We start from the raw sequence: 13,530 nt of genomic DNA on the forward strand, positions 1-13,530 counted from the left end.
ATCACAGCTTTCAGTGCCTGCCTCTGCACATGCCCCTTGTTTGGAGATTAAAGGAGCCACCACCAACTGCTTTCTCAAGTTTTGGCTGCAAAATATTTATTTTCCAAATAAAAATGAATAAACTATTTATTTTCCCTGGATGAACAGAATACTTCCTTTTGAAATTGTTTTACCAGGTCTGTTTCAAAACTTACGGATACTTATTTTCAGATTTTTATTTTCCACCAAATATTCCAACACAGCACTCTCACCTTTTTCAGAAACAATCTTACTTTTGCATCTGAAGTATCTTAAAATGAAGCTTTCTTTACGTGGAATTAGACTTGTTTGGAATCACTTATTCCAAAACTGAGCAATTTACCCAGAAAGAAGTTGGCTTCAAAACAACACACACAAGGCTTCACTTTTTACGAGGGTGATGTCACCCTTGCAGTTGCATCCTTTACTCTGCCTCAGGAAAGAAAACCTCAGCAAGAGCTTTTAAATTTCAAACTACACACAAGGGATGTTATTAGGACATATTTTTAAACTAATAATTATTGGCAGCATTTTTAGATTTGGATATTATTTGCTCTACCATAGTAAGAGGATTGAACTGGAAAACTCAAAGTCATAGAATCATATAATATCCTGACTTGGAGGGGTCCCACAAGGATCACCAGGATCCCTTCTAGCCCCATTTTCTGAGAAAGTAGAATTTGTTCCTGGGGCATCCATGTGAAAAAAAAACAACCAGGAAAACAAACCAATCTTAATTTTGTTAATATAACATCTACTCAAGATTACTGGCTCTTCTTACACCTCAGTTATAGAACAATAAGCTCCAGGGCAGACTCCCAATATACTCAAATGGTAGTGGCATACAAAACGCTGCACACAAAACACCTGAAGTGTTAGTCAAGCTACTTTATAACTCTAGAGGAAAACTCACTGCCCAGACTCCATCCCAGGCTTTTGCTTACCTTGGATAGGGAGAGATGATCACTTTCAAGGAACTGCTTGCTTAGAGAAGGGTCTGTGCTTCCTGAAGAAGCCTTTCGCTCCAAAATATGAACACTCTAAAAAAATAATTAAAGACAAAATCATGGCTCAAAACATACAAAATATCCACCTATCCACGGTTTACATGTACAAATGGCTTGCCTGCAGAGGCAATATACTTCTCTTTCTTTATTACTGGATTTTTAATTAATTCCTCTGTTTAACCTAGAAATGATGGTGAACTAAAAATAGCCAGGAAAGATGAGTAATGCAGTCCTTACCTCTACAGAGATTCAAAGTGCTCCTAAACAGGCCTCTCATGTTTTTCTGTTAATATACAAGACACTGAGTGCACATACACTGCAGTCAGCACTGCCCTACATTCACTTCACATAACATATTACTGCCTCTAAAATATTCATTATCACACCTCAGCATTTTGTTATTGGCTTCTCAGCTGAGAAAAAGTAACACACTACACAAATGCTTTTGAATAGATTACAGGTATTAACAAGATCAGTTACTGTGTCTCAGCTGATGGCCCTGCTGCTGAGCATTCATGGAACACTGGCATCTTAAACCACTGCAGCTGTTTTTACACATGACAATCCTATACAATTTTATATCTTCAAAGCATTGTAATAAAAATGAAATACACAATGTCACACTAGTCCTGAAAAGATTGCTATTCTTAAAATACATCTAAACATGTCTTTCCATTTTCCAGAAAATGGAAGCATGTCTTCCCATTTTCCAAAAACCCCTACTTTATAAAAGAAGAGCATTTGTGGTAAAAGAGAAAACTACCACAATCCACAGGCACGGATCTGCATTTCATTCTCTGGTGAAATTCTGCTACCTCTCATCCTACTATTTGGTAAGAATTCTTCCACAACATGTCATTAGTATCTCTTTGGCATAAAATAAAACTACTTCATTTCCAGGACAAACAGCACAATGACAAACTTGCAATTACCCTCTGAGAAGCATATGTTTTTCTCAGCTGAAAATGCCAATTAAGTTTTGCTCACAATTAAGCTTATTTACATTGACTGCAGAGGAGATTACCTAGGTACCAGCAGCAGCAGAAACAATCAGGAAATATAAAGGTACATACAAATGGCAGTGTAAATATTATTGTTTATATAAATTATTAAGTACAGAAAGGACCATAAGCAAACTAAATTAAACACAGCTATTAATTTAAATGCATATATATAACAGAGAACAAATTTTGCTGCAGAGCAACACACAGACCTTCATTGTTCTTTCATGTTGCACCTGTTAATGAGAATATGAAAACATGGGGAGTGTCTCTGTTTTCCGTGGAGATTGATACCATGCAACAACAATCAGCATTTATTTTCAGTTACTTTTTTAAATTAAACTTAACTGTGAAGAATGTGGAAAAGCAGCAGTATTTTGTTACTCCAGGGCCAATCAGCAAGAAGCTTTGTCATTTATGTTTTAAGCACTTCTGCTCTATCAAAGGAAGTTCAACCTACTTATTAAGTCCAGTGTATTTTACTAATCAGATGACAAAACAATGTGTATATGTGTAGCACAAGTGTCTATGTTACATATCAAATAATTTAATAAACTAATTTGAGCTGAAAACCACGAAGTTACTAATGATAAACTTTATCACCAAATAAAAGAAATGCTACTTTTGTACACAGTGTGACATTTTAACAATATACAGAAGAACCTAAATCTGCTCCTCCAAAGAAGATTAAAATGTCTCTTGATTAGCATAATCAGGATGATTCCCAACACTCTTGCCAGCTTTGTCTGGCAGGCAGGAATCCATCCATCCTGAGATGGAGCAATGCCCAACACAGATGTTCTGAAGGTCTCATGTTCTCTCAGCTGGTTTGTTTGCAGTTTGTTGTTACATAACTGCAATTTCATTTTGTACAATATTTAGAGAGGAGTAGACCAACAGCCCTTAGCTTGCCAGATTTCCAGTGACATTTTAAGTTACATAATTTTAAGTCAGGAAGGTTTTGTGCCTTTTTTTTTAATTAGCCTTCAGTCATTACAGTTCCACTTCAGTTAAGAAATACATTATTAGCCAGCAGCACTTTAATGAATGCTGACTTATTCAATTATTTGTTTGAAAATTAGAAAATTAACACCTTTTAAGTAAAATTGCCTTTTTTACATTCCTTTCTTTCAGGAGTGTTGGCTTGTTGTCTATAGATGTTTGCTTTTCAATTCTCTTTACTCATGACCACAATTACACTGATACAAGATTATTTCTTTAGATTTGTGACAAGTCTCTAGCACAATCCTAAGAGACCAGACTTGGTGCAAAGTATTTTCCATTAACACATGTTATTTTTCTGCAAAATTACAGCTAGAAATCACACAATTGCTTGACATTTTGAAAAGCAACTAATTTTACACTGCAAGAGTTTAGTTACTTAGAATCAAATAAATAAAAATTATTTAAATCTTGACATTATTGTCAATGGGTTTTTGCATTTTAACATGAAAAACAGAGTTGGGAAAGAAGCAGTAAAAAAAAGCTAATAAGAAGGCATAAAGAGGCATGTCAACACTGTTTCTGGGGTTTATTTATAATCAAACAAAAAAATTAATAATAATCCATTAAACTAGGCACATCAATCAACATTATACTCTTACTCCTCTCCTAAAAATACAGACAGGCAAAATCAACGTCGGCATTGCTGCATTCCAGATTCCCCTCATATTTCAGGATCACCACACCATAGCTGGTTTCTCTTGGAGGAAAACACCAGCACCAGCATATTCTGTGTGCTCTAGAAAACCAATTCAACATAATTACAAGTTTAACTCCAATTACTATGTAATTACATTGCAACATCTTCATCCTAACTACAATCCTTCATCCTTATGATTATCCACACATACATTACATAGGTGGCACACATTTTTCTCAAAATATCCCTAGCAAGCCAGCATATGGGGAACACAAATGCTTGTTCCACCCTGCATTTTTTTTTCCCCAAATGAGGAGGAAAGAAATTGATGGAAAAAATAAAATAGCACTATGATGTTGAACCATATTCTCATCTTCTCTGGAAGACAAGAATGGAAAACATATTTTACAATATCCTTCCACATATATTGCCAACTTCTTTTCTCACTTTGGAGTTTAATGACTCATACAGCTCATTATCCTGGTTTTGGCTGGGACAGAGCTCATTTTCTTCCAAGTAGCTGGTATAGTGCTGCGTTTTGTGTTCAGTATGAGAACAACGTTGAAGGCACAGTGATGTTTTGGCTGTTGCTGAGCAGCTCTTACCCTAAATCAAGGACTTTCCAGAGTCCATACTCTGCCAGTGAGGAGGTACAGGAGGAGCTGGCAGGGGCATGGCCAGGACAGGTTTTCCCGTTTCTTTCCTCTGCTTCTCCTCCCCATTCCACCAGTAGGGTTGGTCTCCATCAGACCAGAGGGTGGAGACCCTAATTTACTTTACTGAATTCAACTTCCCATTAAAACAAAAGATATTCAACTGTTTTCACAGGAAAGGTAAGGAAAGAAAATCAATTTTGAGTAAGTGGAGACAGAAAATCCAGTGAATGACAAGTCTGACACGCATGCCTCTCCCTTCTGCTTCACTCTTATTTACTTAATGGAATGAATTATATTTAATGCAAAGACGTCTCTATAATTTTTTATTTATTAATTTCCAAGAAAAAGATGAACTGGTAAGGATTTCATCACTTACATTTGACACTGACTCTCTGTAGTTAAGAAATGTGCACAACATGTGGTTAACAGTTATTCATGAAAAAGATCTGATGGATCATTTTGCCTGCTCACAGCATTCTAGCAGTCTCCAACACCCGTAACTGTGGGGCCTATACATACACTGTCCTACAACAGCGATTCAAAATAGAGCTTTTCTGTCTGGGATTTTTGTCTTGTTTTTTTCAGTTCAAAGTACTAACTAGAGCATCTTTTATTATTTGCTACTGGAATTCTTTTTGCAACCTAACAAAACTGCACTCTTACTTGAATTCCATTTAGTATGAAGGGCAATGTTTAATCACTTCCTCTCAATTAAAACCACACGATTTTCTAGTTATCTGAAACACAGCAAAAGTAGTAAGGCAGACACAGATTTGACTCCATACATGCCAGTTTTAACTACCTTTTCAACAAGCTGTGACACATGCCAAGTTAATCTGCAATATTACTTGCAAAGGGAATAACCTTGAAACTTGCTTTTCTCTTAGGATGCTTCTTAGCCAGCTCTGGCTTCCCTCCTGCTAATGTTGGAAGAAAGACAGATACCTCAATACAATTGTGAGAGAAGAGTGAGTGCAAAGCAAAACAACCATATCTCATCAATGTGTATCTCCTTTTTATCTTCTAGCACAGTTTTTTAATTATTGTAAAGCAGTCATGGTCCTATTCTTATCCTCAGTCTCTTCTATTGGCATTTTTCCATAGCTGTTTTCAGCAATCTCAGCATCAACTAACTGACAAAGGAGTTTAGCAATACTTTGTGAATAGCACACACAGTTAGCATTTTTTTTCTTCTTGTAAGACATGTTCATCTTGAATAGAAATGTACTTAAGAGTAACATTTTCTCTTTGTAACCTTTTTAGTGAAAGATAAGTCTATATAAGATGCAGTTCTGTAGCATATGGATAATATCCAGGTATGTATGCCTACTTCTTTCCTGGGATATGCAAAGTAAACCCTTCTTGTGCAACAGAAATGTCAAGGATTTGTTAGTTCAGGAGCTCTCTGTCAGCCCTTTCCAGCTTTGGATTGTACTTCATGTCAATGCTTTTAAGGCTCTAGCAGCAAGGAAGGCTTTGCTTTTCAAGGTACTTTTTGACAAATTCTGAAGACAAATAAGCTCTTGCTCTCATGAAGAGCTTCTTGGAGGGAATCATTAGCACAACTGGATAAAGCAGAAAAGCGCTATCTATCATTGTACCAGCAACCTTTCTTTGGCTAGAACAAGGGTTTGGAACAGCTGCGAAGTCCCAGCCTGAGTGTTAATGACAATCTTCTCCCTTTGCACCTATCTTAAGATAGCACAAACAGATAAATTTACAGTGTCTGACAGAATTCAAATTTCAGCTAAAGATACAAAACTTTTATTATGATTATTGAATGATCACAATTAAAAGGCTTGATATTTTGTTAAATAGCCTTAGGCTACCACTTCATTTTAATGATGCTGATAACGTTTAAAAGAAAAAAGGGAGGAAAACAAAATTATGTACACAAAAGAAAATAATTCCTTGACGTGTTACGTTTTTTCATGAATAAAAACATTATAGACATGAAATTGAGTCAATGTTAACACAAATGATGAATGAAGAAGCTGGACCTCACTTTTAAAAGTGCATAGGTTCAGAAGAAGAAAGACCTTTCTTCGTGTGACTCTCTCTCTTCTTTCTGCAAGTTACCTACTTATCCTGTCTCAATAGCCTTTAAACTTCAATTTACACAGTATAAATATAGAGGAGATAGGAAAAAGAGAGGCCGAAAAACTTTTAATCCTATTTTTTTTTTTACATGAAATATTATTCTACTACGGGAAAAAAGTTTTTTATGTATTAATTTCATTTTCAATTTCAGGGTAAAGTATTTAATAAAAACAGGAACAGAGAATGTCAAAACAGCAAACAGCATTACTAAGGCACATAGTTATCTGTCTAATAGATTTGTATATTTTGCATGTGGATAATCCCAATCACACACGACTGCCTGGAAAACAGAAGCCTCCATATCATCCCTGCCATCACCCTCCCTCTTCACCCTTGTGCTTCTCCTCTCCACTGAAGAAATGAAAATACAATCATGCTTCTCTTTCTTCTCCCCCATTTGTTTCCCAGAAATCCCAAATGACACTTCAGAAGAGTTGCACTTTTTCCTTCCAGATTCGTGTGTGTGTGCTGCACTTTGAGTTTTTGTATTCTGAAGGAAAGTGAGACATGCTTATGTAGGACATGTATGCATGTGGGAAAAAAATGAGACAAGAGGAATGCAAAAGTGACCATGTTCTGGAAACACCACCTTAAATTATCTGTCATAATTTGCATGGGTAATTAAGCTTTTATGAGAGCAATTTCCCTGGTTTTGTAACAGAAGATAGCTACAGGCACCATTTCTAATCAAACTGACATATTTTTAAAAAATAAATCTTTCTTCATAGCCAACATCTGAACTTCAGCATACTCCATGCAATCTGTAAAGCACTCCTAGAGGTAGGATAACTGAGGTAGCAGTGTTTATGAAGCTCAGAGAACGTGTACACTGAGCCCCCTGGGACAGCCTGGTATGAATGCTATCACTGCCTCTCCTTGACTGCTCCAGACCATTTTATTTCTTCAAAGCTTTAAGGCCAAGTCTTTCTTAAGAAGAGGCAGCATCTCCATCTATTAATCTCCAGGTCTGTGCTCTGGATCTTGTCTCTACACCACTGTAGTACCACCAAAGGCAGGAGCACATGGACAGATGTATTTCTTCTGTTTGCTGTCTAGCTCTCAGGTAAATTCCAGGCAGAAAGACAGGCACAACATGAAGGACATCTGCTGTGTGCCTGCAGGCTACCTTCACACACACACAGAGCCAGCCTGATGCACCCAGCTCTGCTGGGATCCCGGGCACGTGCTCTGCCACTGCATGCCAGCAGCCTTCCCACAAGGATTCCCAGCACTGCACAGTCTCATCCTTCCAATGCACCTTCCCACAAGGATTCCCAGCACTGCACAATGTCTCACCCATCAGCATCAGTACCTGGGGGTCTGCCTCACCCCTGGGATCAACCTGTGCCTATTTCCTCCCACTATCACTTCCAGGGGTTCCTATCCCATCCCCAGACAAACCTGTACTCCAGAGAGCTTCACTGTCTAAGTTCAGCCAGCTTCTGATTGTGTATAGTCTAGCTCACTCATCAATCTTATCATTGAAATGATAAAAATCTTACCGGTCTGAAATTTATGATTTCATTTTTAAAAGGTGCTATGGCACTGAACGTAACATAACATTCACATGAATATTTAACAGCTTGAAAAGTTACACTGGTTCAGACATTTTGTCAGGCACTGAAGTAAGACCCACTACCTTCCAAACCTAAGGAAAATTTTCACACTCTACCAAGGGCACAGGAAAAAAATGTTGTAGAGCAGCAGCAACTAATCAATTTAAAGAATAATTGCATGTTTTTGTTAACAATTTTGCCATTTCATTCTTTGGCTCCCTCAGAACATTTGCTTGCTCCAGTGAGTTGTTGCCTTTAAAGTACTCAACACTTCCTGCTGTAATCCTGCTTTAACAGTTTTATGCAAAGAGAGTTAATTAGGAAAGCGAGCAAAAGAGAATTACATCACTGTAACAACAGCACTTGGCATTTAGTAGCCTCTTTAGTTTGAAACTCTCAGAAAGATTAATACTTATTATTAAAATAATCCTCACAAACTACTGCAAAATAAAAAGGCTTCTAAAAGTCTATGCTGCGCTACAGAGCAAAGCTAGGAGTATGGCTGCACGTTCTCAGGTCTGTACTGTGTCTACCAGACTGTCCAGCCTTGCCTTTCTCTTTTTGAAGTCACAGAGAGACAGGAACAAGTGGAAATCACAGGTAACCAACAAGAATATTTTTCCCAGATGTCACATCAGGCTGACAGCCATGAGCAAGCATGTAGGCTGCTGCCCACTTTCAGAATAAAAGGTACATAAATGTGCTCAGATGTCTCTTCCACATGGAATACATTAGGTTATGCCACATTGCAATCTTGCATGAGCAGCACTGTCTAAGCATCTCCAAAATGCTGATACCCACCTTAGGAAATACCACTTTCAGGAGACCACTTTGACAATTAAAATACAGTGGTTGCAAAAACCTAAGTAGGCATTTTCCAGTGCAGACCTTTAGGCAAGACCAGAGCCTTGGAAACAAGCTCTGCTTTTAAATTTCATGGCCAGGTAAACATTTTCAGCCCAAACTCAGTCCTTTGTGAATCCCTTGGGTACACCCCTTCTAAACAGTCAATACTGTTTGTGCAGAAGGGAAAAAAAAACAAAACAAACAACAAGCCATATTAAAACCTGAAAAGCAGATCTCTGCTCTGGAAAATCTTTTTTCTCTTCCTTCAAAGCTCCCACCTTTCACTCTTTACATACGGCTACAAGACAACAGTTGTTTGAAATATGAAATCTCTCCAGGTGGAGAGGTGACAACACAAGGTTAAATGCAATAGGACTAAAAGCTTTTCTTCTTTCGAGATTGCTGTGTAGGAAAAGAACCAAGGATTTGTTGAAAAAGCAAACTGGTAAAGAAAAACACAAAAACAGTGAGAGAATGGTGATCTCCCCCATAGAAGGCCAAAAGGAAATTTAAGACATTAGAAGAGAACTCACACTTAAAATAGAAAACATTGCTATATCCATTTTTACATTATGTATTAGCTAGCCTTTAGGTGATGGTCAGAAAAGTCAACTGTTCACAGTTTCAATATTATTGTTCTCCTTCTGTATCACTCCCTCAGTTTAGTAGTCTGAGGTCAGGCTCCAATTTGCCAAACTGCACATTATTAACCCTATGATGTATTTACTTCTTTCTTCTCAGCACAATATTACAACCCACACATTGCAGAGAATATATAATGTATTACAGTCTGCCTCATGAGCTGCATACTTAGTCAATAAATAAAATACGGAATGTTCATAAAGAACTTACACCTATAAAACTGAATATCCATCATATGATTTTATCATAGTCAGCTGTACTTCTAAGAGTTGCTAGTTTTCCTCCATGTTGCTGTGCAGCAATATATAGCCAGAGTTTTCAGAGTTTCCTCAGGGATGAAACACAAGAATCTACCTTGCCAATATGACCCACAAAAAGGCTATCAGAATTTAACTTTTTAAGCTACCTTTTGTACAAAACTCTTATTCACAGTGGAAGTGACAGATTTCATACTCTGCAACAGTTCCACAGCAGGAAATCTTGCTTCTCCCTTCTGAAGTACTCCTTATCAAGGGTATCACAACTGCCTTGCACCCTGTCCAACTCAGGGGTTAAACAAAACAGGTCCTTTCTGGGTCTTCTACCATCTAATCATCCAAATTAAACACACTTTAATGAAAATTAATAAGAAAAATCTGAAATCAGTTTTTTTAGTTATTGTTGGCCTTATTATTAGTCATTGAGCCTGCAAATTAGCAATGTCAAAGCTTTTGCTGACTGCTAATTCTCTTAGGTGATGTATATTGTACACATAAAACAGGTACATTAAAATGCCAGCATTATATACAGCATGACACTTTCCACTCTCCCTAAAGTGATTTATCATAGTCATGTTCATACTCATTCAGCCTCCTGTACCATAATTTATTGAGAAACTGTTCCTTAATTGCTGGTCTAACTTTGACAAGAATTATATGATGAGAAGGTTTCAGTCATTAACCATCCAGAAATATCCAGTGTTATCCTCACATATAACAATAAAAGCTACATTGGCACTTCATCCAGTCACATCACTTTCCATATTCATTTATATTACCAATTTAGGAAGGGTGCTTTTCCACTAGCTGCTCTGAAGAGTCCAAGGAAGCAGCAAGACAGAGTTTTAAAGCCTTTTCAAAGTAAAATCCAACAGCCCCTGAACCAAAATCCCCTAACCCCTAGCCATCACTGTGTTTGGGCAAAAGGGCAATGAAAACCAATATACATAAAAACCAATATATATAAAAACAATACTATAAGCAAGGAAAGAAGTTTAAAATACAGTTGTTACAGTGGGTGGTGGGATGAAATGGATGTTTTACTGTGTGTACATGCAGAGAGGAAGTGTGCATGCTCCTTGCCCTGGGTACAGCACCACTGCAGTCCATTTCTGCTGCAGCTCCGTTTCTTTCTGCAGGAGAAATTGCTCACCCATTCATTCTCTTGCTTTAACACTGAGAGAACTGAGGCAAAAAACAAATGCCTCAGAGTAGCCCTTCTAGTCCACATTTACATGCCTAAGTACTCATTAAGCATCATCACACTTTATGGGATCCTCTGGATGCATCACACCATCAACCTTTGCAGCATTATTTTAAAATCATGCTTCACATTTCCGTGATCAAATATGGACTAAATTTAAGCATCCATTTCATTATGATGACAGGTATACCTTGCGCTGTACTGTTGCTATGGTAACAGATGTAGTAGCCATTAGATTTATGGTAAAGTATATTCACAAGAGGTTTTTGGTTTGGCTTTTTTTTTTTTTATTCCTAATTGCATAGTTGGGTCAAACTAATTACAAAGAAAACTCAGAGAATATGCTCTTAGCTGAGACCAGCAGCTCCTGCTAGTCTTGCATTTACCTTCTTTGGGCTTAAATGTGGGCGATAAAATACACAGATGCTTTAAACAAATAATATCAAAATCCTTGCTCCAGATGGAACTAATGAAAAATTATAAGGTTATACCCTAACCAAGACTTAACTAACTACAGCTATCCAAAGTTCTATACACTGCAAAAGGGAAAATATTTATCACCTGTGAGAAAATACTTTTTGGACCTTCTTAAGCAATGGAAATTATTAAAAAAATGCACATACATTTCCTGCCTGTTATTGAGAATACATCAGAATTCTTCTCCTAATTTAACGTTTAAAAAGTACCCTGTGGTGAGACTACCTACATTCAAACCTGTAAATTTTACAGTTTTCATTAAAAACTCTTGAGTTTCAAAATTTTCTTAAAAGGTAAGGGAAGAAACTTCTTCAGCAGCAGCTGAGAAAATAGTATCAGAGCTGCCATACAAGTAGCTGGGAAAATATTGCTAAGCCAATGATTTTTATTTGAACTTTTTAAAATTATTTGCCTCTTTCATGGATCACACTTTTAAAATATGTTTCTGTTCTAAACCAATTTTTCTGTATCAACCTTTGCATTTATAAAATATATGTGTAAGAACTTATCTGAAATCTAATACACAGCTCTGATATTTTCTGAAGTGCTACCACCAATCACACGGCCACACTGTACACCCAGCCCTCAAAAAAAAACCCACAGGAAAGCTCAAGTTGTCATGAGGGGAATTAATACAGTCTTAATCTCAAAGAGATCCTAGAGAACTGTATCAACACAAACAAGAGTCTCTTAAAAATGGAAGTTTCTCACAACTGGATTAGTACTCTATGAAGTATAAATCAGTGTTAATTTGTAGTGAAACAAATTAACACTGATTAATTTAATTTAATATTTTTTATTATTTATAGTATTTAATATGTTAGGCGCTTACAGAAAGGATGAACAATATTTGGTATTTAAACTGAATTTCTACTTTCTAAAACAATAATGTATCTCTGTTGTTGGATTTACAAAAAGTGATATTCACAGATGACACAGGACGACTAAGCAACTGCAGGCTCATGCTGCCAAAGAAACCACTTCCCAAAAGACTCCAGAGCATGTTTCCTACTTGTCCATGAGATTATATACTTCCTGTTCCAATGCTGTACACTAGTGCCCATGCTGCTTCTCAATCTTTTCCAAGCCACTTTAGGAAATGAAAAAATTAAATTTAAAAAATCAACAATTTCTGGCTGTAGCGCTATCATCCAATGCTATAAGCAAGCAAATCTAGAGCTAACAAGAACAGCCACATTACAGGAATAAATCTATCATCCCACCAGATGGTACCAACAACTGGTGTATTTCCTTACCTGCCTCCTGTCTCTCTGAGACGATGATGAGGAGGAGGCACTTCTATGTGATGGAGTGGATGTTTTGTGAGCTGGAGATATACTCTTCTCCTCTGAACTCATCTTTGCAGCAGAATTGTATTGATGGTCTTGTGCTCTTATCGCTCATGGGCAAAAATGCAGGGGATAGTCTTCTGCATCCTTCTGTTTCACAGTTTAAGGACAGCCAAACAGGAAGTCAGTCTCAGCTGAACTCCACCTTAATAAAGAAAAATGGGAGAGAAAGAATGGATGAGCATCCCCTCGCTCCAAAGCAGCTCTGCAGCAAAGAAATCTGTTAACTATTTAATCCAACACATCTCCCAGTCTTTTACTCCTCTTCCCAACAACTACCCAGCACAAATACAAATGCATTGTTCTGCGTTCTCACAGAAGAGAATGCAGAAGTGGTATTATTTAAAAATAACAACCAGAAGTGTTTAAAGTGGTATTATTTTAAAAACCCCTAAGGAAAGGCTTAAGTAATTTACAGCAATTCTCAGGCAAAGTTTACAAACCCTTGATAAGGGGGTATTATCCTGCACAATATCATGACACTATCAAGTAACTCCTTGGGACTTCCCTTCCCTATAGCAGAGATACCACTGAACACCCCATTATAATCAGTACCTTGTAAAAATCCTGCAGTTAGATCAAGAACTCTGCACGTATTTTAAAAAGCAGGTGCCTGTCTCAAAGGGGTGCCCTCACCTGCAGGATGCAAGGCTTCACCGAGGCAGGGGGAGTGTGTGGCTGTGGCCAGGGCTCACCCACCCCAGTGCAGGGGGTGTACCCTTTCCTGTTTACTCAGCCACTGCTGGTACACCACTGCTTTACAAATAGCAGGAAA

General features: G+C 37.5%; 1 protein-coding gene across 9 annotated transcripts in view; it reads right to left on the minus strand.

The window, feature by feature from the left end:
- The window catches only part of OSBPL6 (oxysterol binding protein like 6), a 106,647-nt gene that overhangs the window by 52,444 nt on the left and 40,673 nt on the right, over nucleotides 1-13,530 (minus strand). For all 9 annotated transcript variants that reach the window (XR_010441125.1, XR_010441124.1, XM_064719006.1 and 6 more), the window contains exons 2-3: nucleotides 12,663-12,900; nucleotides 963-1,058 (exon numbers count right to left, since the gene is read on the minus strand). Coding sequence is in view for 7 of the 9 variants with exons in the window: in XM_064719006.1 (XP_064575076.1) it covers nucleotides 963-1,058; nucleotides 12,663-12,764 (198 nt within the window). In the remaining 2 variants the exon portion in view is untranslated. The remainder of the gene's footprint in view (nucleotides 1-962; nucleotides 1,059-12,662; nucleotides 12,901-13,530) is intronic.

This window comes from Zonotrichia leucophrys, chromosome 7, assembly GCF_028769735.1.
Source record: "Zonotrichia leucophrys gambelii isolate GWCS_2022_RI chromosome 7, RI_Zleu_2.0, whole genome shotgun sequence".
Classification (NCBI taxonomy): Eukaryota; Metazoa; Chordata; class Aves; order Passeriformes; family Passerellidae; genus Zonotrichia; species Zonotrichia leucophrys.